Below are 25,931 nucleotides of genomic sequence, written 5' to 3'. Positions count from 1 at the left end.
CCCCAGTGCCCCACCCCAGGAGGGGGCTTTTCTCATATCCCAGCCCCCTGCGAGGCCTTTTCTTCTCACTCCCTGGGCTGGGAGTCAAAAAGACCTCAGTTGGAGTCCAGCCTCTGCAGCCTTGCTGCGTGCCTTACAGCGAAGCGCTTTCGCTTTCTGGGCTTCAGGGTCATGGACATGTACTACAGGGAGGCTCCCCAACTCTCTTCTTGCCCAAACGCTGCATTATTCTCTTAGCCTTAGATATAGCTCGTGTTCATCCTGCCTGGATTCTAACAGGAACCATGGTGCCCTGAAGGTCAAGCCCGCGGTGATCTCCTTGGTCAGCCCCAGAAGGGACCCTGGGCTCTCCGTCCGCCCTTCCTGCTGCCCCTTTATGGGGCTGGGAAGAACTAGGCCCTGCTTCTCCCACCCTGAGGCCACTGTTGTGTACCAGGCCCCGGGTGAGGTACCAGTCAAGCACTCGCACTTCGGTCTCAGAGTTCGTCCTATTTTATGCACGCGGAAGACGACTCAAAGACTGAGTCCGGCCTGAGCAAGGCCTGCGGCAGCTGCGAGCCTCACCCGGGCGCCGGGAGCAGGGGCGGGGTCGTCCGGGACCCTTTCCCGGGAGGGAAGCCGCAGGGGCCTGCGGGGTGAGGCCCGCGGCGCGTCCCGGAACCAGAGCTGGGGCGGCGCTCGAGCTCCCGTGCGCGACTGCCCACGCACGACCCCGGGGCCGGAAGGCTGCCAGGCGCGGTCGGCAAATGAACCTCCACAACGCGGGCGCTTGGGGGCGGGGGCCGAGTGCGAACCCGAGCTCCAAATCCCGACCCAGACAGGGTGGGGCCCGGGGCGGGGCCTTGGAGGCCCAGCCCGCGCGGCGACGTCTCCGCACGGCATCGCGGCATCGACTGACAGCCCCACGCCATGGCCGCAGACCGGCGAGCGAAGGCCGACACCCTGGCGCTGAGGCGGCAGCTCATCAGGTACCCGGGAGGGGGTCGGGCGGCGCGGGGCTGCGCGGGGAGGCGCGCGCACGCACGACGCACGCACGCCCGACGCACGCGCTTCAGGGAAGGAGGCCGCAGCTCCCCAACCCGCCCCGCCCCAGTCCCGGCCCGGCTGGAGCTTCGCAGGGCCAGGAAGCGGGAGGCGGCGCTGGGCTGTTCGTGCGAGTGGTCTCCGCGGCTGCCTCCCCCACAGCGCCGTCTCCAGGCCGCCCAGTTCAGGAGCCGGCTCCGCCCACACCGCTGTCTCGGCTGTGGCAGCCTCGTTCGGCAGCCTTTGCCCGAGAAGACTTTCACCCTGGCGCCTGGGAAGACCTCACCCAGCGTGGCCTGTCAGCAGCACCTGGGCCTGGCTCGAGAGCGACCTGGATGGTGGGGCGCTGAAAGGGCAGACGAAGGGAGAGTCGGGGGAGTCGGTTAACAGGCAGCCTTAGAGAAGGCCAACACTTGACCTGTGAGGGGTCCCTCGGTGGGACGGTGGGTGAGGCAGCCTCCCGCTGGAGTTCAGGGCTGCCACCCAGCCAGGGGGACCACGTGGCTGGCAAGGAGCGGTTAGGGCTGAGAGCCAACCACCTAATGTTGGTGCCCTGCCCCGTCCCATTGAGGACACGCGGCCTTACGGAGCCCCCGTGGGCCTTAGCCAACCACCTATTCTCAGGATCCAGGGGACTGACGTGGCCACATGCAGAAATGAGCAAGGAGGCCACAGAGGCTTAAAATGCTTTAAGAAACAATTCTAAGTTTCAGCAACTTGTTACCCCATCTGCTTCCTCCTTTGCAACCACCTGTGAAGTGGGGAGACCAGGCAGGGAAGCAGCACATCGCCCTTCAGGCTTTCATGTTCTTCCCAGAACTGGGAAGGGGTGGGCGGGGGCCTGTGATGAGTAGATCTCCCTTTAGGTCTTCAGACATGGCTGTACACTCCCTGCCTGTCCCCACAGCTCTTCCTGCAGACTCTTCTTTCCCGAGGATCCTGTTAAGATTGTCCGGGCCCAAGGGCAGTACATGTACGATGAACAGGGGGCAGAATACATCGATTGCATCAACAATGTGGCTCACGGTCAGTATCATACCTCAGGTTAGCAGGGCAGGAGAGAAAGCCAAGGCTGTGAACTTGGTCCCAAGGTGACCCGAGATTGCAGAGAGGTGTGGAGAACCTGGGTTGAATTAAGGCACTAACAATACGCAGAGGAGGCTCAGTCTTCGCAGTATAGCTGTGGAATGCTGCAAGCTGGAGCTGTGCTAAACCAGGCAGGAGTCAGAGATCCAGGTCTGTGGGTCTGGTTCCACTTGGGACTGATGATGAGCTCACATTCATGAGGTCAGGAGTTTGAGACCAGCCTGGCCAACATGGTGAAACCCCATCTCTACTAAAAATACAGAAAATTAGCTGGGCATGGTGGTGGGTGCCTGTAATCCCAACTACTCAGGAGGCTGAGGCAGAAGAATCACTTGAACCCGGGAGGCAAAGGTTGAAGTGAACTGAGATCATGCCACTGCACTCCAGCCCGGGGACTCTGTCTCAATTAAAAAAGAAAAAAGCAGAGACTCTAGTCTTAGACTGCTTGGGCTCAAATCCCTGTCCTCTACTAACTTTGTGATCTCGGGCAACTTACTTAATTCTCTTTGACCCGATCTGCAAAAGACATGATCCTAGGTATCCACGTTAAGGTGTTTGGAGAATTAAGTGTGTTAATTTATGTAGCTTGCTCTGAATATGCCTGGCACATGGTGAGCTCTGAGTACATATTCACTGTTATTATCCTTGGCCTAGGGCAATCAAGATTACCGCCAGCCCCCATTGGCTGGTGAAGTGAAACCAGTTGGCAGTCACCCCCCAACCCCACCTTTGTCATGCAAGCCTCAAAAGACCTTCCAGCCTGGGCAACATAAGGAGACCTTGTCTCTAAAAAAAAAAAAAAAAAAAAACTTAAAAATTAGCCAGGCATGGTGGCTGGTGTCTGTAGTCCCACCTACTCAGGAGTCTGAGGTGGGATGCAGTGAGTACCATGACCACATCACTGCACTCTGGCCTGGGCTACAGAATAAGACCCTGTCTCAAAAAAAAAAAAGACATGGCCTTTCTAGATAGGGTTCTTCTGCTGAAGAACCTTTTCCTTCTACCAGAATCTCAGGAACTCCTGGATCTGCCGTAAGGTATATTGCTGAGTTGAAATGAGGAAACTGAGGCCAGCATAAGAAGATGAAAATTCAATTTATTCAGCTCCCGGGCGAGGTTCTATGGTCCGGGAAGGGGGCCAGAGAAGTCGCCCTGGGCTTCTTAGGGTGTGGAGTTTTATAGGGAGTGGAGGTAGTTGATTGGTTATTGGGGAAACAAAGCAGAGACAGTCTCATTGGTTATGGAGAGACAGGGTGCCGATGGGGCACGCCGCTATTGGTAGCCAGGCAGGTCTTTGGTAGGTGGGCGGGCCGAGGACATCCGTGGCGAGCTGCCGTTGGTCAAGTCTTGGCAGGATTTTTAAAATTTTGGCGGGATCGAGTTCATAGTTTAGTGAGAACTGGGGGTGGAATGCAGAGGTGGGTGTGGGGGAGCCCACCCCGCATGGAGAGGCCAGATGCTGAGTAATGTGTTTGGAATGTTGACATCGTTATCAGGTGCGGAGGGGTGGGTGTGTCCATTTGGCTCCTGGGAGGCAACCGGCCTTACATCTGCCTTTCCAGAACCAGCGTTTCTCACCCTGTTCTGCCTTTAGACTCCCCTCTTTCTACCTGTCCCTCTGGAACTGCGTCTCTTCTGTCTGGGTTTATAGCTTGGGGCTGGGGGAGGCCGGGTGGGACTCACTGAGAGGAGTCAGCTGGGTGATAAAGGTGGCCCTTTTCCAGTTGGGCACTGCCACCCTCTCGTGGTCCAAGCAGCACATGAACAGAACCAGGTGCTCAACACCAACAGCCGGTACCTGCATGACAACATCGTGGACTATGCGCAGAGGCTGTCAGAGACCCTGCCGGAGCAGCTCTGTGTCTTCTATTTCCTGAATTCTGGGTAAGTGGACTGCAGCCAAAGCCCGGCAAGAGGGTGAGACGATAACGAAGAGTCGCTCACATGGGCCCAGCGTTGTGTAGCTGACCGAGCATGGTCGCGGGGAGAGACAGCCCTCGCTGCACCAGGCTCTGGGATTCCCAGCTGTAGGCCCTGTTGCTTTTTCTGTTGGATCCACTTTCCTTGTCTCTTACTGAAGGATGCTATGACCTCCTTTCTGGGGTCATTGCTGGGGCTTAGTGAGGTAATATGTTCCCTTATTTCTGCCCTATGGATACAGCTAAAATCCCTGCCTATAGGTTGCTCGGTAAGAAACAAAAACATAAGTGATTCTGCAAAGGAATACAGAATTACAAGGAGGGCTCTGGAGGACGTGTACAGGGTATCCTGAGGCCTAGAAATAGTGAGGGACCTGACCTGTTCTGGGGGTACAGGGAAACCTTCCCTGAGGAAGTGATGTTAAGAGCTGACTAGGAGAGAAGGAAGCTGTTAAGCTAAGAGCTGACTAAAAGAGGAGGAAGGAAGGGTGCCGCCACTGCTAGTCAGAAGTCCCGTCAAGGCTGGGTGTAGCCAGAGGCCACCTCCTAAAATGAGAGCTGACTCATGTCCAATTTCTCATTAAAACTCTTAGTGGCTTCACATGGCACTAAGAAGAAAACCCAGGCTCCTTCCCAGCCCTGTGCATGTGGCCCCTGCATATCTCCCCACTTCCTCTCCTGCTCTGCCCTCCTTAGGCCTTGGCCTCCTCATCTTCTCCTGGTTCCCTGAGCACAGAGTTCTTTTCCTTCACAAGGCCCTGGTGGATGCTGTTCTGTCTGCCTGGAAACTTCTCCCTCAGGACCCAGTGCAGGAGTTAACCTCCCCATAGAAGCTTCCCCTGACCCTCTGTGTTGGTCTGCTCTGGCTGCCATAACAAAATACCGAGACTGAGTGTCTTAAACAAGAGACATTTCTTTTCTCACAGTCCTGAAGGCTGGAAGTCCAAGATCAAGATGCTGGCAGGGTTGGTTTCTTCTAAGGCCTCTCTCCTTGGCTGGGAGATGGCTGCCTCCTCCCTTTGACCCTGGTTAGTCTTCTGTCTGCAAGTGTCCCTCGTGTCTCTTTGTGTGTCCAGATTTCCCCTTATAAAGACACTGGTTAGATTGGATTGGGGCCCCCTGACGGCCTCATTTTAACATAATCACCTCTCTTATCTCCATATCCATTCACATATGGGCTGTTCTGAGGTACCAGGGATAGGGGTTCAACACATAAATTTGGGGAGGGGGTGCACTTCAACCCATAACATGCCCCCTCTGGTTCTCTCTCCCAGGGCATCCATCGTAGCACTTAGCAAAATGATCTCTTTTACTCTTTTGGCTTTTGTGGTAGCATGTGTGTGTGTGTCTGTGTATATATATATACGTGTGTGTGTATATATTTATACGTGTGTGTGTGTATATATATAAATATACACAGACGCACATGTATATTTTTGTCCACAGTTCCTGGCTCATAACTCCCACAGCCCTTGTTACACTCTTTTATTATAACATCAGCTGTGTTAGGCCTCAGGAGACAATCACTCTAACCTTCTCCTGCCTTCTTTTCACCTGCCCAAGGCAGGACTCTAATCTTCCCTACCTTTCTGATGATGGATCGTAAGACTCATTCCAGAGAGGGTCCCACCCCATGTTCTGGTGGAAGGAATGCTGCTGTCATGAAGCTTCCATAAAAACCAAGGGGACTGGATTCAGAGAGCTTCCGGATAGATGGACACATAGAGGGTCCTGAAGAGTGGTGCACCCAGGGAGGGCACGGGAAGCTCCATGCCCCTCCTTCATGCCCCACCCTATGCATTTCTTCATCTGTATCTTCTGTAATATCCTTTATAATAAACCAGTAAATGTATTTCCCTGCGTTCTGTGAGCCACTCCAGCAAATTGAACCTAAAGAGGGAATTGTGGGAACCTCAATTTGAAGCCAGTAAGTCAGAAGTTCCAAAGGTGGCTGGCACAGTGGCTCATGCCTGTAATTCCAGCATTTTGAGGTTGAGGTGGGAGGAATGCTTGAGCCCCGAGTCTGGGTAATATAGTGAGAACCCCTCTCTACAAAAAGAAAAAAGAAGTTCCAGAGGCCCAGACTTGCTACTGGTGCCCAGGGGACTGCGAGGCAGTCTTGGGCATTGAGCCCTCATGCTGTGGGTTCTGATGCTGTCTCCAGGTAGATAGTGTTGGAATTGAATTGGAGGACACCCAGCTGGTATCCGCTGCAGAAGTGATTGCTTGCCTGCTGGTGGGGAGAAATCCTTATTTTTTGGAGTCACAGAAGTCTTCTGTGTTGATTGTTAAAGTGTGAAAGCAGAGGAAAAACAATGGTTTGAGTTTTTTCCAAACAGCTTTCATGATACATACGAGGACATCAATTCCAGGAGGGCCAAGGCTGAGTCTATTTTACCTGCTCTTTTTTACCCCAGCTTCTAGCACATTGGAGGCATTTGATATATACCAAACAAGCAAGTGGCTGACTAGTTGATGTCCTGAGAATCTTCTTGCTGCTGGAAGAGTCCTCCTGCCCTCAGCATTTCTCTGTGGGAAGCTCCTGGAGCACTGTCTGAGTCATGCCCACCTTTTTGGTCATAGGTCAGAAGCCAATGACCTGGCCCTGAGGCTGGCTCGCCACTACACGGGACACCAGGATGTGGTGGTATTAGACCAGTAAGTGCAATTCGCCGCCTTACCGTTTCCAGAAGCCTGGCCCACAGGCCTCTTGGGGATCTGTGAGATTGACTCTGGGTACCTTAGGCAGGGAGAATGAGGGGCCTGGGCTACTGAAGGCAAGCATGGCAGGCAGAGGACCAGGCGGTGGTTCTGCAACATTTTACACTTTCAAACTCCCCACAGTAGCTCCCATGAATTGAGTATGTAATGTGCACAGGGCCCAGGCTGAGGGCATCAACACATTTAAGATTCATTATAAACCAGAAAGAGGAACTCCCACCCCATTTCACACGAGAGAAAACAACCAGAGAGGTTAAATGATGAGCCACTGTCACATAGCCAGTCAGCAGTCTTCCAGGAAGTGCTGCTGACTCCAAAGCCTGTGCTCTTTCCCAGCCCAAGGACTTGGGGGCTGTGTCAGGAAAGTTGGCCTCCCCTGTGGGTCTTCAGGGGTGGGGAGACCATGGTCAGATGGGCCAGGGAGTGGGTACCGCCCAGGCCTGAGCCTACCCTCCCTTCTCCTCCCCAGTGCATATCACGGCCACCTGAGCTCCCTGATTGACATCAGTCCCTACAAGTTCCGCAACCTGGATGGCCAGAAGGAGTGGGTCCACGTGGTATGCACTGCCCAACTCAACAACAGGTCGGTGCCGGCCCCCAAGCCCAGATAACATGGCGCTGTCACTCCCCACAGGCACCTCTCCCAGACACCTACCGGGGCCCCTACCAGGAGGACCACCCCAACCCAGCTGTGGCCTATGCCAACGAGGTGAAACGTGTGGTCCGCCGTGCACAAGAGAAGGGCAGGAAGGTAACCATATTCATGCCTGTCCAATCCAGTAAACAATGAATGTCACCTCCATTGTTGTCACCACCCCTGTGCTAGATCCTGGGAACCCAGAGAGAAAAACCAAATGAGGCCTTGCCCTCTAGAAATCTGGGTAGGGGCAGTTCAGGCTCAGCAGAGAGTCTTAGTGCATGGGCATGATAGGCAGCCAGACCCCGAGCAGGCCCCGGGGTGTATCAAGGGAGGTCCTTGGAGGAGGTGCTCCCTGATACGGTAAGGGTCAGCCTCTCCAGGCTGGGGAGTAACAGAGGAAGGGCATCCTAACGGGTGGCTGAGGAACCGTGTGAATGTGTGGCCAGGCAGAATAGGTTGGGAGCTGAGCCTGGAGAGACAGGCAGGTCCACATGCCAGAGGGCACCAGAACTATGCTGGAGTTCTTCCCTGGAGGCCGCAGAGAACCACCAAAGAGTCTTAAGTGGGAGAGCGGTAAGATCACGGGGCTGGGGCTGGGGCTGCTCTGTGACTCCAGGGCTGTGTGGAAGATAGATTTGAATGGGGCAGCTTGAGGTCAGGTGACCGTGATTTAGGCCCCAAGTGAGCGGTAGGGAAGCCTGATAGGGGCAGTATAGTGGAGACAGAGTGTAGGTGTGTTACCCACGGTGACAGCAGAGGGAGGACTGTTGGCGACAGGTGAGGGCTCTCTGAAGGCTTCACTGAAGGAGTGACAGAGCCAGACACAGGAGGTATGGCAAAGAAAGGCAGCCTGTGGGGCCACAAAGGTTAGCAGAAGCCAACCAGGGAAGCCTTGCCTATGTGTTCAGGGCCTCTGCAACCCCGTCTATAAAACCTAAAAAAGCAGATTGCTCTGATTGCAACAGGTGTAGGGGACCAGTATCCCATCCCATTGGCCCTGCCCTCCCACCTGTAAGGCAGAATACAGTTAGGAAGTCACTGCCATATGCAGAAGGGGTTACTGAGGGGTTTTAAACAACAGTGACATGCTCAGCTCTCTGGGTTGAGGCATCCATCACCCTGGTGGCCATGTGGAGAATGGACTGGAAGAGGCATCCAGTTAGAAGGCATCTGCAGGGCCGGGCGCGGTGGCTCACGCCTGGAATCCCAGCACTTTGGGAGGCCGAGGCGGGTGGATCACGAGGTCAGGAGATCGAGACCATCCTGGCCAACCTGGTGAAACCCTGTCTCTACTAAAATACAAAAAAATTAGCCAGGCATAGTGGTGCACGCCTGTAGTCCCAGCTACTCGGGAGGCTGAGGCAGGGGAACCGCTTGAACCCAGGAGGCAGAGACTGCAGTGAGCTGAGATCGCGCCACTACACTCCAGCCTGGCAACAGAGCAAGACCATGTCTCAAAAAAAAAAAAAAAAAAGAAAAGAAAAAGAAAAGAAGGCATTTACAGGAGTCCAAGGAAGACACAGGCAGATCTGCAGGAGACAAGCATGTCCACGCAGAGGGCAAGGAATAGGTTTACAGAGGAGGCTGAGGTAGAATCCTTGGGCAGTGCTGACTGATGGGTTGAGGGAGGGGGACAGGGAAGGAACAGGCTTATGGGGGAGAAATCAGTGCATTTAGTTTGGGGCATGCCAAGTACTAGGGGCCTGGAGGCATCCAGGTGGTAAGAGCTTGTTGGAGGCCTGAGAGAAAACAGTCACAAACCTTCAGCTGTGCCGTGGAGTCCAAGGTAGGGGCGCAGCAGTGATGGTGACTAAGCCAGCAGTAGCAGGGCATGATGAGCCAGTCACTGCACACCTCCACGGTCATGTTCCCAATGTCCATCTCTTCACAGATTGCAGCCTTCTTCGCTGAGTCTCTGCCCAGTGTGGGAGGGCAGATCATACCCCCTGCCGGCTACTTCTCACAAGTGGCAGAGTGAGTAGGTGGGCGGGGTCTGCCCTAGGGAGGCCAGGGCTCTAATGGGGTTTTCCAACCTCTGGTCCAAATCCCAACTTCAGCCTGGCCTGTCAGAATTTTGAGACAAAGCCCTTAAAGACATAATGGCCCAGAGAAGGCCAGCCATTTGCCCAAGACCCCCACCTTATTGCTGGCAGAACCAGATGCAAAGCCCCGAGACCTCCTGACTCCTGGTCTTATCCCTCTCAACCACAGCCCCCACGTCAGTCATCTGTCCTCTGCCACAGGCACATCCGCAGGGCCGGAGGGGTCTTTGTTGCAGATGAGATCCAGGTTGGCTTTGGCCGAGTAGGCAAGCACTTCTGGGCCTTCCAGCTGCAAGGAAAAGACTTCGTCCCTGACATTGTCACCATGGGCAAGTCCATTGGCAATGGCCACCCTGTTGCCTGTGTGGCCACAACCCAGCCTGTGGCAAGAGCATTTGAAGCCACCGGCGTCGAGTACTTCAACACGGTGAGTGACGGCTCTAAAGCAAGGGAGCCACATGAGTTCTGATAGGCCCCTGGTGATCAGCCTGTCCTTAGTCAGCAAAGGCTCCAGGGCTGGCACTGTGCCCAGCACACACTTCCAAGATACTGTCCTTAAGGAGATCATGGCCAGGTCAGGTAAGAAAACATAAAACATCTTTTAAAATTAATGTCAATCCAAAAGCTATCACAAGGGACTATGTCTTAGAAAATATATAAAAAAAATATGAGTCCCTGTCTCCCTTCCAGCAGAAGCCACCCACTCGGTGCCAGGCCCTGTGTCAGGTGCTGGAACTTGAGCTGGTTAAGAGGCATGAGGATTGTGGTCTCCTTGGGTAATACATTATCTGGGAGCAGAGTTCACATTGCAGTAGCTCCCTGTCTTTGGGGTACAGGGTCAAGAGCTTTCCCTGAGTGAAGCTGACACATGGCATATTCAGTGGCCCCAGAGCAGGTGAGATGACGGCAGGCAGCAGGAGCCCTATAGGAAGGAGCTGAGGAGTCTCTACTGATCCTGAAGACAGTGAGGACCGCAGGAGGGTTTTAGTCCTGGAGATAATACCCTTTGAAAAGATCTCTGATGCTCAGTGTGGAGAAGGAATTGGAGGGGGGGAGACCCAGAGGAGGGGGAGCAGGGACAGAGGGTTGAGAACTCACTGTGAGTTCCTCAAAAAGCCAGTTCAAATTGGGGACTGAAACATGTCAGGATTTGGCAAGATAAGGCAGAGAAGGTCCTTGGGGGTGAAGGACGTGTGACACTTTGGCTGGTGCATTCAGCCAAAAACCACCACTCTGTGTCCACGTGACACATAGAGCCTCAGACAAGCTCCCTGTCAGGGAAAGACAGGCTTACAGACTCATGGTCATGATAGCATGGAGGACAACAGTGGAAGTGGTGTGTTCATGGGGCTGTGGGAGCACAAAGGCCGTCCCAGATGAGAGGTGGGTGAAGAGCTGTGGGACAAGCAGTAGAGGCTTCATATGGAAGGCAAGACTAGAGCTGAGTCTGGAAGGCTGAGCAGAAAATCAAGTGTGTTGTGGAAGGGGAACAAAAGCCCAGGGGAGCAGCATCTTTACTTTTATTTCTTTATTTGACCTTCAAGTGTAATTAGAATCCTTGGTTTATGGAAGGCTGTCAACATCTGTCTGTGCATAGCCCTCTTCTAGTTATTCAGTTAACCTTTATTAATGTTCTAAGCACCTGGGAAGCCATCATCCCTAATAAAAGCTAGGACCTTGACAATATCCTGCATCTCTCCAGATATTCCCCCAATCCGCTCTTATTGCCTCCTCCATCCATCACTCTGAATCCCGTATTCATTATTTAGTTGGCCAGGCCGGTCTTGAACTCCTCACCTTGTGATCCACCTGCCTCAGCCTCCCAAAATGCTGGGATTACAGGTGTGAGCCACCGCACCCAGCCTAGATTTTTACTGTATGCTCTCTATTACATTAAGAAAATTTTCTTCTATTACTTAACTATGAATAGGAATTGAATTTTATCCTGTCCTTTTTTATGCATGCAGTAAAGTAATATTTTTTCTCTTTTCATTTGTTAACATGGTGAATTATGTTTATGGCTTTTCTAATATGAATCTTTGCAGACCTGGGACAAATCAAACTTGGGTATGGGGTGTTACCATTTTTATATATTATTGCATTGTTTTTTATGAATTTGGCCTCTATTTTCAGGAGTACAATGTTGGCTCACATTTTTTTTCTTATATCTTGGGTTTTGATACCTGGGTCCTCCTAGCCTTATAGAATGAGCTGGGAAACACTTCTTCTTTTCCTTTTATATAAAATTGGGATGACCTGTCCTTTGAAGGTAAAAACTCACCTAAAAAGCCATCTGGGCCTTGTGTTTTGTGGAAAAATATTTAACTGCTGCTTTAATTTCTTTAAAAGTTATGTTTTAGTGAATTCAAGATGCTATAACAAAATACCATCGACTGGGTGGGTTATAAACAAATTTATTTCTCAGTTCTCAAGGCTGCACATCTAAGATCAGGGTGCTAGCATGGTTGGGTTCTGGTGAGAGTCCTCTTCCAGGTTGCACAACTTCTTGCTGTACCCTCATATAGTTGAAAGGGTGAGAGCTCTCTGGGATCCCTTCTATAAAACCATAATCCCAGTCATGAAGACTCTATTCTTGTGACCTAATAACCTAAAGACCCCACCTCATAATACCATCACATTGGAGGTTAGGATTTCAACATATGAATTTGGGGGGACACAAACATTCAATTTATTGCAAGTTATACAGGGTTTTTAAGTTTTCATATGTGCTTTGTCCCTTTGTCTTCCTCCTCTCCTTCTGGGACACTTATTTGCATGTTGGTATGCTTGTGTCCTCAGGTCTGTAAGACACTGTTTTTCTTCATTCCTTTTTCTTTCCAGTCTTCAGAGTGGACAATCTCAGTTGACATATTTTTTTTCAGTGATTCTTTCATCTGCCAGCTTAAATCTGTTGCCTGGCACAGTGGCTCATGCCTGTAATCTCCAAGCACTTTGGGAGGCTGAGGTGGGTGGATCACTTGAGGTTAGTTCAAGACCAGCTTGGCCAACATGGCAAAACCCCATCTCCAATACAAAAATTAGCCAGGCATGGTGGCATGCACCTACAGTCCCAGCTACTTGGGAGGCTGAAGAACAATCATCGCCTGAACCTGGGAGGTGGGTTACAGTGAGCCGAGATTGCAATGCACTCCATCCTAGGTGACAGTAAGACTCTGTCTCAAAAATAGTAATTGTTAAGTGTCTCTAGTGAATTCTTCATTTATTGTGCTTATCAACTTCAGATTTTCTATCTGAAAATTAATTAAAATTTGTCTATCATTAGACTCTGTTTTGGTAAGACATCATCATGTCTTTTAATTATTTAGGTACAGTTTCTTTTCATTCTTTTTAACATATTTGGTTTTGGGGGTTTTTGTCTGCTGGTTTGGAGACAGGGTCTTGCTGTCACCCAGACTGGAGTGCAGTGATGCAATCTTGGCTCACTGCAGCCTCAACCTCTCGAGCGATCCTCCCACCTCAGCCCCTAAGCAGTTGGGATTACAGTCATGTGCCACCACGCCTGGCTTATTTTTTGTAGAGATGGGGTTTCACCATGCTGCCCAGGCTGGTCTCCAACTCCTCAGCTCAGGCAACCCGCCCACCTTGGCCTCCCAAAGTGCTGAGATTACAGGCATGAGTCACCGCACCCAGCCAACATATTTGTAACATCTGATTTAATGTCTTTGTCCAATAAGGACAGTGTCAGCTTCCTTGGGGACAGTTTGCATTGATTGCTTTTTTCCCTCCGTTGTCTGAGCCATGCTTCTTTGCATGTTTCAGAATTTCGTTAAAAGGTGGACATTTTAAGTAATATAATGTGGCAACTGTGGAAATCATACTCTCCTCCCTCCCCATGGTTGTTGCTTTTTCTTTAGTGCCTTTGCTAAACTAATTCTGTAAAGCTGTGTTTTTTGTCATCTGTGGCCACTGTAGTCTCTGCTTGATTAGCTTAGTGGTCCTCTAAACATTAGATCTCCTTAATTACCTGGAACCTGTAAGTCACTCGGACAAGAGCTTGTAACTGCCCTAGACTTTACTTCCTCCTTCTGTAGACCCTCAAGGTATTCAGTGGTGAGAGCTTAGGGCTTTCCCTCTCTCTCCTGAGCATGCACACAGCACTGGGCGTGAGCACATCCCTATGCATATGAATGGCCATCTAGATTCCCAGGAATATGTCAGAGCTTTTCAAAGCCCCCTGTAGCCACCTCACAGTGACAGCAGATCACTGGTTGCCTGGGACCAGTAGTAGGGGGCTGGGTACACAAGGACGTGATGAAAACATTGTCACACAGGTATGTACACTTGTCACCTCACATTGAACTTTAGACTTTAAACATTTATGTAAATTATACCTCAACAAAGCTGATTTTTTAAAAGATGTAATTTAAAAACAAAAAGCATGGTCTGCAGGAGACACCTTCCTCCTGATCCTCTAAAAAACAGGTCACTCTCATACGTGCAGGACAAGGACAGGGTGGGAGGAAAAGGAGCCAAAGCCCTCCAGATGCCTGAAGGGAACTGCCCATGCTGGGCCTGGCACAGCCAGATGAGCCAGGGTTAAGTCAGAAATACAGATCCGTATGTGTGAAGTCTGTTAGCACCCAATTCTTAACTTTTAATAATGCTACACAAGCTAAACAAAATGAGCTGGCAGACAAGATGTGACTCCCAGGCAGCCAGCTTGTGCGCATCCTAAAGTTTGCCCTGGGTTCAGCCAGCAGAGCTGTGAACTCACACCAATCGCTTTTTCTGGGTGGGCCTTGGCATGCTGTGCTGACCTTCCTTGAAGGAGGAAGTGAGAACCAGCCCACTGCTATGGGTCTAGGCCAGCCCATGAGATGGGTCCTTAAAGCCTCTCTTGGTAAAGACTAGCTCTGTGGGAACAAACAGGAGACCCTCTCCTCTGATTCTGTGTATCTTCTAGGGTCTCCTACTGTACTTCAGGGGTACCTGACCTGGGTTGCTCCTGGAAAGGCAGGACAGCCCATGGAGGCCCCCAGCATTTACTACTGCTGAGAACTGTGTGCCCTGAGGGGTTTGGGGCTTGTGCTCTTGCCACTGCCCTTGGAACACATGTGGCAGTTCTCCTGCCTCATTCTTTTTGGGGGCATGGCCCACTCTGCCAGGCATCTGACATGTTCTTTGTCCCTGGCTCAGTTTGGGGGCAGCCCAGTGTCCTGTGCTGTGGGACTGGCTGTCCTGAATGTCTTGGAGAAGGAGCAGCTCCAGGCTCACGCCACCAGTGTGGGCAGCCTCCTGATGGAGCTCCTCGGGCAGCAAAAAATCAAACATCCCATCATCGGGGACGTCAGGTGAGGCTCTGGGGGCAGCAGTCACCACCCACCTCCCAGGGCCCAGTGTGGTACCATTTCCTTCACCTCCTAACCACCTGGGATAGTGGGGTTATGAGGAACTGAGACACTGAGAGGTGCTATTGTCCAAAACAGCACTTCTGGGTACAAGAAAGCCAGTACAGGACCGGAGCCCTAGCTACGCCTGAGCCTCTCCCCTCTGTCCACACCAAAGATCCCTCCCAGTCCAGTTACTCCCTGAAACTGTTCTCACCACCTTCTGAGGGCGCCTCCTGTGCTCAGCCTCCCCAGGAGGCACAGGTAGGAGCCCAGGCAGAGGGTGAGGCGAGCACCCTGGCCCCTCAGGCCTGGTCTCCTGAGATGTCACCTTCCCCTCCAGGGGTGTTGGGCTCTTCATTGGTGTGGATCTGATCAAAGATGAGGCCACGAGGACACCAGCAACTGAAGAGGCTGCCTATTTGGTATCAAGGTATTTTCTTCTCCAAACAAGTTGTTTCCTGGAGTAGCAGACATCCCAGGTGCCTCTTTGCAGGGCCAGAGGCCCCAAGTGGAAAGGAGCCTCTTCATCTGTACCCCCGTTCCTGGGCACTCTGGGCCAGACTTAACTGAAAGAGGGCTGGGGGCTTGGTGGGGACAGCTGATCCTATCAGCTGAGGACAGAGGTAAATAGCATTAGCAGTTCTGTACCCAATGACTGACCACAAAGGCCGCAGATGAGACAGCACCTCTGCCTAGAATGCCCAAGTTAGCAGGGTGCTCCGACCCAGGAACCCCTAATGCCACCTCCCACAGGCCGAGGGCTGGAGAAGGGAAGCAGCTTCTCCAGTCACACCAGGGAGCTGTGGCAGCACCAGACTCTGGGTTCCTATGCCACGCAACAGGTGGTTGGGATGGACAAGACTCCTGCTACTAAGCTGGGTCAGGGGTGTCTCAGAACTCAGACTCCACCGGCCCCACTGCTCCAGTTTGCTTTCACTTGGACCCCAAGGCCCCAGGACTTTTTCACCTTCTAGTTGAATTATGATTCCCTTTTATCTCCATTCCCCAGGCCCACCCCCTCCCCTCTCCCCTACCATTTAAAGTTCTTCTGGTATCTGATGTGTCCTTATTCTAACTGTGAGACATGCACGGTATTGATGTAAATTACCCTGTGCTGTATTTGAGCTTGGCCTGCCTTCTCAGTCACATCCCCAGCTTACCCCACCCTCTTCCCAGGAGCCTCAGGGATTCAGGTGGGTATTGTGAGATGGTCAGGTGGCATGGGAAGGAAACCCACCCTTTCATCTCACAATACCCTGGGAGTGCTTTTCCAGTTCAGTGAGAAAATGGGTAAGTCACCTGCAGTCACCCTGCTAGGTGGCAAGAGCTAGATCTGGCCCCAGGGCCATATTAACTCCAAAGTCCAAGCCCTGTTCTTTCTGGCACGGCCATGGTCAATGCCAAAAAGACTGGATACGAAAATGAAGCCAAAAGGCAGACTCCCCACCCCCTGCCAAGGCAAAAAATAACAAGGTTTCAAAAAGAATGGGAACAAGGATCAAAGCATATAAACACAATCATGCAGACCCCTAATCTCAGAGATGAGGTTAGGCTGTGGACTAAAAGTGACTGGTAGCTACAAATAAGATACAGCCATCTTCCTAAAAATAATTGGAAATTTTAAACAAATTCTAAGATAACCCAGAAGACAGGGCAGGGAGATTCCTGAAGCTAGTGAGCAGCACGTGGGGCTCATTATACCAACTGCACTGTTGGACATTCTCTATATAAGGAAACAATATCCATCACGTCAAACACACACAAAACCAGAGAATTGTTGCAGTCTGGTGTTTCCCTGTGGCCATTCATTCTTGGCTTGGACTGGGGCTCCAAGGTTAGGTGAGGCAAGGAACCTGTTCTGGAGGCAGCATGCTCAGGGCCAGGTGTGATACACCCCAGGACTTTGGCAGAGGTGACCAGTATGGTGTCCTGGCAGGAACTGGGCCGTGACAGGCTTCAAAGGCAGTGTGGCTGAAGCACTGGATATGAGGCCCTGGCCAGGCTGAGGAAGGCCTTGAAGGCCATGTAAAGGGGTGTCCTGTCCTCACAGGCTGAAGGAGAACTACGTTTTGCTGAGCACTGATGGCCCTGGGAGGAACATCCTGAAGTTTAAGCCCCCAATGTGCTTCAGCCTGGACAATGCACAGCATGTGGTGGCAAAGCTGGATGCCATCCTGACTGGTGAGCTTGAACCCAGCAGCTACAGCCTCCTAGCATGTAACAGGGAGGGGACAAGAGTCCAAGAGCAAAGGCACATGTCCTCTGGACAGTGCAGGGAGCAACAAGCAGAGAGGGGCCTTCATGGCCCAAGCTGCTACTATTCCTTGCCTGTGCCTCATAGAGCTTCCAGGGCTGTGGGTAGATGGGAGCTGAACCACCACCCAGCCTGCCTGAAGAGGCATCAGATGGATGCAAGACAAACAAGGCTGGCCTGAGAAACTGGCCGTAAGAACTACAGTGGGAGGTGAGACCCCGTTACTGCCAGCGTAGGGTGTAGCAATGGCAGGAAGTTTCATTCTGTCCATGAGCCAGGTCACATGAGGCTGCTGGGTGGCTGAAGTAAGATTTGCACCACTGAGGGCTGACTGAATGCAAAATTAAAATTCTACCCCACACTCCCCATCACCTAGGATGGTCAGTGTCAACCCACAGTCCCCCCAAATCCATTTACAAGGAAATCTCCTGGTTGCATTGCCATTTACAGCTCGGTGAGACCCCAAAGAGGCAAAGCTACATCTCACAGTAGAGATCAATGCTGCCACCCAAGCAACCTGTGACCTTCTACCTCTAGACGATTACTGCTACCCATTGGCGTGTTTAATTCCCAGGGCTCTGGAGCTGGGGGAGGCCCATCCCTGCTAGACACAAGCGGAAGTGGTAGGGATCTGATGCGGAAGGAATGTGTTTGTGGGGCGCAAAGGCTGGCCACAGAATTGGCTTAGGGATCCTGGGCAGAGCCTAGAAGTCTAGAACTGAAGGCTCGCTTTGTGCTTTTCAGGAAATTGCTGAATCCCTTTGGGGAGTAAGACATGGGTGTGGATAGCCAGGGGGCCTAATCTCTGAACTTCCAGTTTGGACACTGAAGTAACAGGGGGTCTTCAGAGAAAGGTGAGTGCGTTGGGGTGACTTTGCCGTCTTTTTCAGACATGGAAGAGAAGGTGAGAAGTTGTGAGACACTGCGGCTCCAGCCCTAAGCCAGCCTGCTCTGCCTAAGTGTACACTCCAGGTGAGTGGGCCTTGTTTCTTGCTGTTGGAGATGCCGAGCAGGTTCCTTACCATCAGCAGTGAGCAGCCTCAGCAAGCTGTGCCTTTATAAAAGACATTTTTGTTCTGATTGATGCTCCTTCCCAAAGGTTAGTTTCAACACTGGACAATCTCCAACGCTTAGCTTGCACTTGATGGCAGGAATAGCCGTTTCCTCCCTTGAAACTTATGGGGCTGTATCCACGTGGAAGCCCAACCTGCCCGTACCTCTCGTAACCACCTAGTCTTATGCCCAATACCTGACCTGGAGTTGGGCTCCCATCCAGGCAATAAACAAACCCTGCTAAAGCAGGCTTTTCTGTACCAGCCAGGAGGGGGCACTATTGTGCCCCAATTCAGCTGACTCTGGCACTGACCTACTGTGTAAAGAATTGCATTTTCGGCCAGGCATGTTGACTCACGCCTGTAATCCCAGTACTTTGGGAGGCCGAGATGAGAGGATCACGGTCAGAAGATGGAGATCATCCTGGCCAACATGGTGAAACCCCGTCTCTACTAAATACAAAAAAAATTAGCTGGGTGTGGTGGCACGTGCCTGTAGTCTCAGCTTGAACCCGGGCAGTGGAGGTTGCAGTGAGCCGAGAATGTGCCACTGCACTCCATCCAAGCAACAGAGCAAGACTCCATCTCAAAAAAAAAAAAAAAAAAAATCCCATTTTCATTCATCAGCCAAGAAGGTTGGTGTTCCAAGGTGTCCCAGGAGGGAGCATGCCTGCTGGGGATGTGAGGCCTCACTGCTCCATCCTCACTCCCCATAAGCCTCTTACTCCTTTCTTTAAAGGGAGGGCAGTCCTTAAAATGGACATGCCAACAACTGGACATGCCCACGACTGGGCCTGCAGTTGGTTAGTGTCTGCTGTGGGGAGAAAGCCCCAAGTCCAGGGCACCTGGCACCCCCCACCCTGAGTAAGAGGTCTCACACAGTATATCCCACACTCACCCAGGCTTGGGGGTTTTTAAATTTTTATTTCAAAAGCTTGGATAGCTTTAATATCCAGGTTGTGGCAAAATCAGGACACGTGTAAAATACCTTACAATACATTAGATTCCCAAAAGGTACCAAAAAGTACAGTAAAATTAACACTTCCATTACAGGAAATGTATGACACAAATAATATAAAATTAAAAGGTGAAAAAAAGGTGACACTGGTTTCCTAAGATACAATTTGCTCTTTACAACCAGGGTCCACAGCTCCAGGCTGCAGAGCGGCAGCAGGAAGCAGAGCCTCCCATCTGGTTCTGGGGGACCTGGTAATAAAAATCAACCCATAATGCCACTCTGGCCTCTCAGACACCACACCCTGCCTAAACAACTAGAGCTCTGGAAATAGTAAACAGGAGAGTGATTTCCATGGGGGAAATTTTAAATAAGATGCACATGGGACAGGCCATAGAAAGTTTGTCAAGTTAAATTTGGTACATAATTGTGTTCACTCCATATCCAAACAAAGCATGTGTGCAGTCAGTTGGTCGCTCCTGCTGCCGCCTCAGTATGGCTTGTAGTTATTCTGATGGCCACCACGTCGCTGGCTCTTGCCGTAGTTTGTACTACCCTGACCTAGGGATGAGAACAACCATAGCAGCTACTATTTACGAGCATTTGCCGTGTGCCAGGCGCTTGATATGCATCTTCATAGGCTCCTTACCAGCCCTGGGACAACAGATTGCCTTCCTCACCTTACTAAGGCCTGGAAGTCTATCGGGCTCAAAATCGAGTAGCTCCCATGGCTGAGCCAGGCCTGTCTGACTCCAAAGCCCCTGCTGCCGGTGGCTCCTGCACTGTCTGTCCTGCCTCCCCTGGGGGCAGTGAGTGGATGGGGCCTCCCTCTCTCCTACTTACTGTAGTCGTAGCCGGGGCCGTAGCCGTAATAGCCATAGGGCGAGTAGTCGTAGCCGCCATAGCCAGGCCCGTAGCCCTGCTGGTAGCCGTAGCCCTGGTTCCAGTAGTTGCCGTAGCCCTGATTCCAACTCTGACTCTGACCTGTGGGGGGAGCAGGGCACAGGGGCCCGTGGACCATTTAGCATACGCAGGAGCTAGGATGGAGGAAATCCTGCCCTTTGGGTGGCAGGTTACTATGGCAACTCAGGCAGAAGCCAAGGGGCTGCTGTTCTGGTATACAGGGCCCTGGGCCCAACCCTGCATCTAAGAGACCCAAGCAAAGGGTGAAAGACCAGGATGCTATCTTTACTCGGGGTAAACAAGGCAGCTCACTCACTCAGTCACTCTCTGATCACTCCCACTCTCCTTGGCAGCTTGGCCTTTAAAAAGATACAGTTCAGGCTTTGGAGTCAGAGGGGCCTGGGATGGAAGGGGATAAACGCCTGGCACAGCTCTGCCCTACCCACCCTTCTGCCTACCTGCTCAAAGGTGTACCAGACTCAGGACATCCACAGAGCCAAGACATCCATTATGTCCCCTTCCCCGGAGTGTAACACAAATGCTCTCTGCCCTGGGCACCCAAGCCATTCCAAGGGGCAGCAGCAGGCACCAACAGCCTCAGGCACACAGCCCCCACCCAGAGCCATTCCTATTCCTGCTCGTTCCCCACCTCACACAGTCTGCCCACCCCTGCCGCACAGCACCAAAGGGAGCCCCAAGACGGGCACGGAAGGCTCCATGTAGGTAGGCAAACAGGACCCGTCTTCATCCAGGTTCCACTCACCTCCACCTCCACCACCACCTCCGCTGCCTCGGTTCCCTCGGTTGCGGTTCCCACGGCCCCCAGAGCCATACTGCTGCTGCTGATAAACTTCTTTAGGCTGGGCCACCTTGATCTCACACTAAAATGCCAAGAGGACAGTGGTCAGGCCAGCAGGACAGGCTCAGGGCAGTGACTGCACAAAGACCTTCACTGCAACAAACATTCAGATGGTAGATCAGGTCCATTTGTTTAAGAAACAAAATATACTACTGTGGAAAGCCACCTGTGGGCTAAAGCTCATGGAATCCCAACTAAAACCGAAGGCCTTCCAGCTGAGACCCTTTCCCACAGCCCCAGGGCAACTCCATGTCTAACCGAGGCAGGCAACGGGGCCAACTGCAGCCCAGGGGAGCACAGGACAGGCTGGGAGCAAGAACTACACCTTGGTCCTACTGGGCATGGTGGTCAGATGAGACTTCTCAAACGAGGGGCCTTAGAAAATGAGGTTTTAATATCTTTTTCTCTTTACAGAAGAAACTCATCTCATTCAAATACACGCTATTGAGAAGGTGACCCTGACCTCCCTCTTACAGATAAAGCCAACTTTCAGAGGCTCAGGGTGCGGGAGGGGGCCTGCCTGAGGCCATGCTACCCACCCCTTCTTCCTAACAACTGGTCTGCTGTTGGCATAGGCCAGACATCTGCATCCCCTCAAGTCAATTTCCTTTTTGTCCATTGGGGGTGGGTTCGGGTAGGGTGGGGTACTTTCAAGTGCTACTGCTTAAATAAGTTAGACCAGACCAGTATATTTCTAAGGAAAATCCTGATACACACCCCCATTAAAAATAGTACATTTTAGTGTCCCCAATCATACTTTAATTGGCAAATTAAAATAATGCAATCTGATATAGTCTATCATACTGAATTAAAAACACTGAATACAACCAACTAAATATATTTATTCCTAAGACTCACTCCCAGTAGTTTCACTTAAACCCCGCCTTAGAGGCTTTTCCCACCCATTTCCCATTATGGCACAGAGAAAAAGATCTCTTTATTACTGTCCACTGGAGTAATAATCAATGCCCCCCAACTGCCTCTCAGACTTGTCATTTTACGAAAATTTAAGACTATCCTAATCCAATCTTCCCAAACTCCCAGCCAGGATAGACTTCCAGGAGCTCCACCTGTACCACCTTATCTGGCTGCCAAGTCCTGCTCAGAGACAAGAGCCTGCCACACCCTGCCACTGCAGGCCGCACCCTCAACTCCTAACTGCCAACTTGAATTCTGAACTACCCTCTCCCTGACCAGAGTTCAGGAGAGTTACACCTCTCTGCACATGATTCCACTCATTTGAAAGTAAAACTGACCCTGGATTTAAGGTAGTCAGGACCCTGGCACCTCTTTGAAAGGATTTTTGCCTGAGTATAGGGTTGATTTAAAGAAATGCCCAGAAGACCAAATGAGATGGTTCATGCCTGTAATCCCAACACTTTACAAGGCCAAGGCAGAGGATTGCTTGAGCCCAGGCAACATAGTGAGACCAGGCTTAAAAAAAATATGAGCCAGGCCTGGTGATGCATGCTTCTGGTCCCAGCTACTAGAGAGACTGTGATGGGAGGCCAAGGCTGCAGAGAGCCATGACTGTGTTACTACATCCTAGCCTGGGCAACAAAGCAAGACCCTGTCTCAAAGCAAAAAAAAAAAAAGTACCCAAAGCAGATCGAAGTGGACAAAGATTTGGTTGTAGAAGGAGGTAAAAAGGCTCTGGAGCAAGAAAAACTTCACCATAGAGGAAAATCAGTGAGTTGCAGAAGTTCTGGGATCTTCTGAGACCTTAACTGCAGGCTTCATATACCCTGGACTCAAGAATCTAGAACACTGTCAAACGGGGAACCAAAGAGGCTACCCAACCTGCTCTATTCAGAGGCCACCTTCTCCTGCCTCCTTCACATCCTGTATTGTTTACTGGCAGTCCTCCCAGCCTGGGAAGTCTCTGAAGGATGGCAACACTGCCCCAATCAGGGCAGCATATGCTTCAGAGAGATAGTAGGGTCTAACCAACATGGAGAGCTCCTGCAGGCGGCCCGACCCCTAACCCACCCGTGTAAGGGCCAGCTCTCCAGCACCACAGAAGACCAAGCAGGACTGGGGACACCTTACCTTGCTTCCACTGATAGTATGAAACTTTTTCTCCAGAACCTTCTTTACAGGTTCTTCTTCTTTAAAGGTGATAAACACAAAACCTCGTCTTTTGTTCAATTTAGGATCCATTGGAAGTTCAATGGCCTCAATCTGCAAAAAGCAAAGCAGAGGCGAACTCAGGCCCAATACCTCCCTACCCCCAGGGCATACAGGGAACTCACAGGAGAAAAGACCCCACTGAAGGCAAGAGATAGTGAAAAATAAGCCCTGCCTGGGAGTGTCTAGCCAGCCAAGGATACCAAGGACCAGAAAGGCGGCAGTCTTAGGGTGGCTGGTGGGCTACTCCCAGGGCCACACTCACCTCCCCAAAATCGCCGAAGTACTCCCTGATCTTTTCCTCAGTGGCTTCAGGATTCAGACCCCCGACAAAGATTTTCTTCACCGGATCCTTCTTCATAGCCATGGCCTTTTTAGGGTCAATGACACGGCCATCCAACCTGTGCTCCTTCTGGTCTAGAACCTGTTCCAACATAAAGGGGTCAGGCTCTGACTCAGCAGCATGAGCCAGACAAGGCCCTTCTCTCTAAGCCATAAAGACACCAGCACAGATACAAAAATGTGTTTCATCACCTCCAAATTCTACCCCAGCTTAACCTCCCAACCCACTTTTCTTCAAACCTCAAGTACAGCCGGTTTACCTCGACAACTAGAAACCAGTCCTCACCCTTGAGCCTTTGATCATGCTGTATACCCTCTTCCTGCCCATGTAACACTAGCATGAGGCCCATCTCCAGAAGCAAAGCAGCAGGGACTCAGCATAGGCTTAAGATGGGCTGCAGGGGATGGAATCCTTGCTCCACACCCTTACTAGTTGTGACTTCCTCTACTTAAATCTCTGTGAGCCTTAGGGTTTTGCTTTTTGTCCTGTAAAATGGGGCTAAAAGTCTATCTCACAGCAATTTTGGACTCCCTTGTAATCCTCCCAGATGTTTAGCACGGTGCCCAGCATAGGTACATAAAAGGTAATGAATGTCAACTATAATCTTCCCAAACCACTCCAGCACATACTCTTGACTCCTCACTTGTATTTTTATCCCCTCAAAAACTGGAACCTAACCTCTGGCTTTGCCCAAAACACTCAACCACATGCAGAACACACAAAGGAGTCATGCTGTAGGAAAGGTGTCCTCTTAGAATTCAAATTCTTTCCACTGAGACTGCTGAAATCCAGTACCCAGCTTACCTTCTCCACACTGGCCGCATCTTTGAACAGGATAAACCCAAACCCTCTGGACCGTCCAGTGTTGGGATCCATTTTTATTGTACAGTCAACCACCTCTCCAAATTTAGTAAAATAGTCTTTTAAATCTTTTTTGCTGGTATCCCAGCTCAGGCCACCAACGAACATTTTTCTGAAATGGTAGAGTGAGACACATGGCAACAAGTCTTGTAAGCAAGCTGTGATTTTGGAAAGGACTGGCCCTGGCAAAGCTCGCACGAAGTCTACAGCCACCCTTAAGAGTCTGCAAGGTGCACGTCTGAAGGATGTTAAATCTCCATTACCCTCCAAATTCAACCAAACCAGGACCCTAAAGAGGCTTAACAAGGCTTTGCAGCCCCAGGCTGTGAGAAGCAAAGAAAGGACCACTCACACCTGGAAATTCGTGTGTTCTACAACCACGTATCAAAGAGCCAGCGTCTTCACCACCTCCTGAGAACTCATTTCAAGGAACTCGAGGCTTCCGGGGGCCAAGCCCGCCCAGGGTTCAGAACAGGACTCCGCCCCCGGGAGAGGCGGAGGAGGACGGTCCGGGCCTGGCGCACGCCTACTCCGCCCACGCAGCCCCGGGGCGGCCCGAGGAGCAGCCGCCGGGCGCCGGGTCCGTGCGCTTTCCCTTTTCCGGGCCGCCCGCCCCTGCGCCGGCTTCGACCCTGGCAGCGCGCGAGCGGCCCCAGGGCGGCGCCAAAGTCGACCCAACAAACTCCTGCAAACTCCAGCGCGAGCGGCAGCGCCAGGCCCGGCCCGCGAGTGCGGCGGGGACGATCCTAGGCCGCCCCAGCCTCGACCCGAGCCAGGCCGCCGCCCCTCCCCCCGCCGCGTGGCGCCAACAAAAGGCGGCCCCGGAACAAAGGCGGCGCCCTCGTCCGCCCGCGGCCGCACCTACCCCGCGTCTTCCTCGTTCTTGCTGGCGTTGATCTGGTCGCCCTCGGCGCCGTTCTGATTCCCGCTCGGGGGCGCCACGGTCGCGCCACCAGCCCCTGCCGTGGCGCCCGCGCCAGCCCCGGCCGGAGACTCGCCTTCGGGGGCGGCCTCGTGTCCGTTCTCAGTGGCGCCCGTCGTCTCCATGGGCTGCTCCTCGCCCGCTTCCGACATCCTAGGCCGAAGCGCGGCGGCTCCTGCAACCAGCGGCGACAGCGCGTCAGGCCGGTGCGGCTCCCGCCCGCCGCCCGCCGCCCGCCGCCCGCCGCCCGCCGCTTACCTCGCCGCCGATGACGCCGCGGGGCCCGCTCGTCTCTGCCCGCCGGGGAAGGCGCCGCGGGCTCGGCCGCACTCAAGCTCGCACTGCTGAGGCCTCCCCTCCGTCACGCGACGGAGCTTTTCCAGCTGCGTCTCCTTCTCCCGGGCCGCGACCGCACAAAAACCCACCAGCCCACAACCAAGCTCCCGCCCGCGCGGTGCCGCCGCCTGACAATGCCGACTCGTGGCGCTCTTTATAATGCCGGAGCCGGGGCCCCACTTCGCAACAAACTGCACGCTCATTGGCTTCTCTGTCCCGTCACTCAGCCTGATAGCAGCTCCCATTGGGCTTGGTGGCGCGCGCGCTCTAGATCCGGGCGGGCTTTGTCCTCATTTAGAACGAAGTTCTACCCTGCGGAGGGTTCCCGAAGCCGGGCGGGACGCCGCCAAGTTCAGGTTGGCCGGGCTGCAGCCACAGCATAGCTGGACTGTGCTCTCGTCGAGGCGGTAATCTCTCGCTTTCGTGCGTTTCATTCCAGCATTGGCAGCCTCCTCGTCCCCATGTCCCAAAAGAGGAAACTGTGCCGGAGAAAGTTTCGCAGCCCAAGGTTGCGTCGCTGAAAGTGGCAGAAGTCAG

The 25,931-nt window shown here is 52.3% G+C and overlaps 2 protein-coding genes across 10 annotated transcripts; one reads left to right on the top strand and one right to left on the bottom strand.

Annotated features, from left to right (window-relative positions):
- Window positions 1-668: 668 nt before the first annotated feature.
- Window positions 669-24,665, top strand: PHYKPL (5-phosphohydroxy-L-lysine phospho-lyase). 8 transcript variants are annotated; one of them, XM_012451468.2, is made up of 13 exons: window positions 669-968; window positions 1,931-2,049; window positions 3,834-3,993; window positions 6,612-6,686; window positions 7,219-7,306; window positions 7,384-7,500; window positions 9,281-9,363; window positions 9,633-9,858; window positions 14,589-14,743; window positions 15,123-15,212; window positions 16,833-16,963; window positions 17,927-18,008; window positions 21,220-21,700. In XM_012451468.2, exons 1-12 carry the CDS (start codon window positions 910-912, stop codon window positions 17,974-17,976), a joined length of 1,353 nt encoding a protein of 450 aa, XP_012306891.2. In that variant the 5' UTR covers window positions 669-909; the 3' UTR covers window positions 17,977-18,008; window positions 21,220-21,700. The 8 variants fall into 8 exon arrangements, 6 of the variants coding, with proteins under 6 accessions (XP_012306891.2, XP_012306892.2, XP_064232672.1 ...); XM_012451469.2 differs by lacking the exon at window positions 21,220-21,700 and adding an exon at window positions 21,850-24,665 and having other exon boundaries at window positions 886-968; XR_001107347.2 differs by lacking the exons at window positions 16,833-16,963; window positions 21,220-21,700 and adding an exon at window positions 21,850-24,665 and having other exon boundaries at window positions 886-968.
- HNRNPAB (heterogeneous nuclear ribonucleoprotein A/B) lies at window positions 18,975-25,525 on the bottom strand. 2 transcript variants are annotated; one of them, XM_064376604.1, is made up of 8 exons: window positions 25,317-25,525; window positions 25,002-25,233; window positions 24,080-24,248; window positions 23,198-23,356; window positions 22,855-22,986; window positions 20,710-20,827; window positions 19,887-20,027; window positions 18,975-19,604 (listed from the first exon to the last, which is right to left on the bottom strand). In XM_064376604.1, exons 2-8 carry the CDS (start codon window positions 25,208-25,210, stop codon window positions 19,534-19,536), a joined length of 999 nt encoding a protein of 332 aa, XP_064232674.1. In that variant the 5' UTR covers window positions 25,211-25,233; window positions 25,317-25,525; the 3' UTR covers window positions 18,975-19,533. The 2 variants fall into 2 exon arrangements, with proteins under 2 accessions (XP_064232674.1, XP_064232675.1); XM_064376605.1 differs by lacking the exon at window positions 19,887-20,027.
- Window positions 25,526-25,931: the final 406 nt, after the last annotated feature.

This window comes from Aotus nancymaae, unplaced genomic scaffold, assembly GCF_030222135.1.
Source record: "Aotus nancymaae isolate 86718 unplaced genomic scaffold, 86718_ANA_hifiasm-v0.15.2.pri h1tg000015l_1, whole genome shotgun sequence".
Lineage (NCBI taxonomy): Eukaryota > Metazoa > Chordata > Mammalia > Primates > Aotidae > Aotus > Aotus nancymaae.
The sequence above is the reverse complement of the archived record's forward strand: the minus strand, read 5'-3'. Positions and strand labels throughout refer to the sequence as shown.

Bases quoted from the DNA above. Each gene is read 5' to 3' on its own strand.
- PHYKPL (XM_021676285.2), top strand. From the start codon at position 910: ATGGCCGCAGACCGGCGAGCGAAGGCCGACACCCTGGCGCTGAGGCGG. The intron at 9,364-9,632 runs GTGAGTAGGTGG...CCTCTGCCACAG, and splicing joins TACTTCTCACAAGTGGCAGA to GCACATCCGCAGGGCCGGAG. The intron at 14,744-15,122 runs GTGAGGCTCTGG...CTTCCCCTCCAG, and splicing joins CCCATCATCGGGGACGTCAG to GGGTGTTGGGCTCTTCATTG.
- HNRNPAB (XM_064376604.1), bottom strand. From the start codon at position 25,210: ATGTCGGAAGCGGGCGAGGAGCAGCCCATGGAGACGACGGGCGCCACT. The intron at 23,357-24,079 runs GTAAGCTGGGTA...ATGTTGGAACAG, and splicing joins ATGCGGCCAGTGTGGAGAAG to GTTCTAGACCAGAAGGAGCA. The intron at 19,605-19,886 runs GTAAGTAGGAGA...TCTCATCCCTAG, and splicing joins CGGCCCCGGCTACGACTACA to GTCAGGGTAGTACAAACTAC.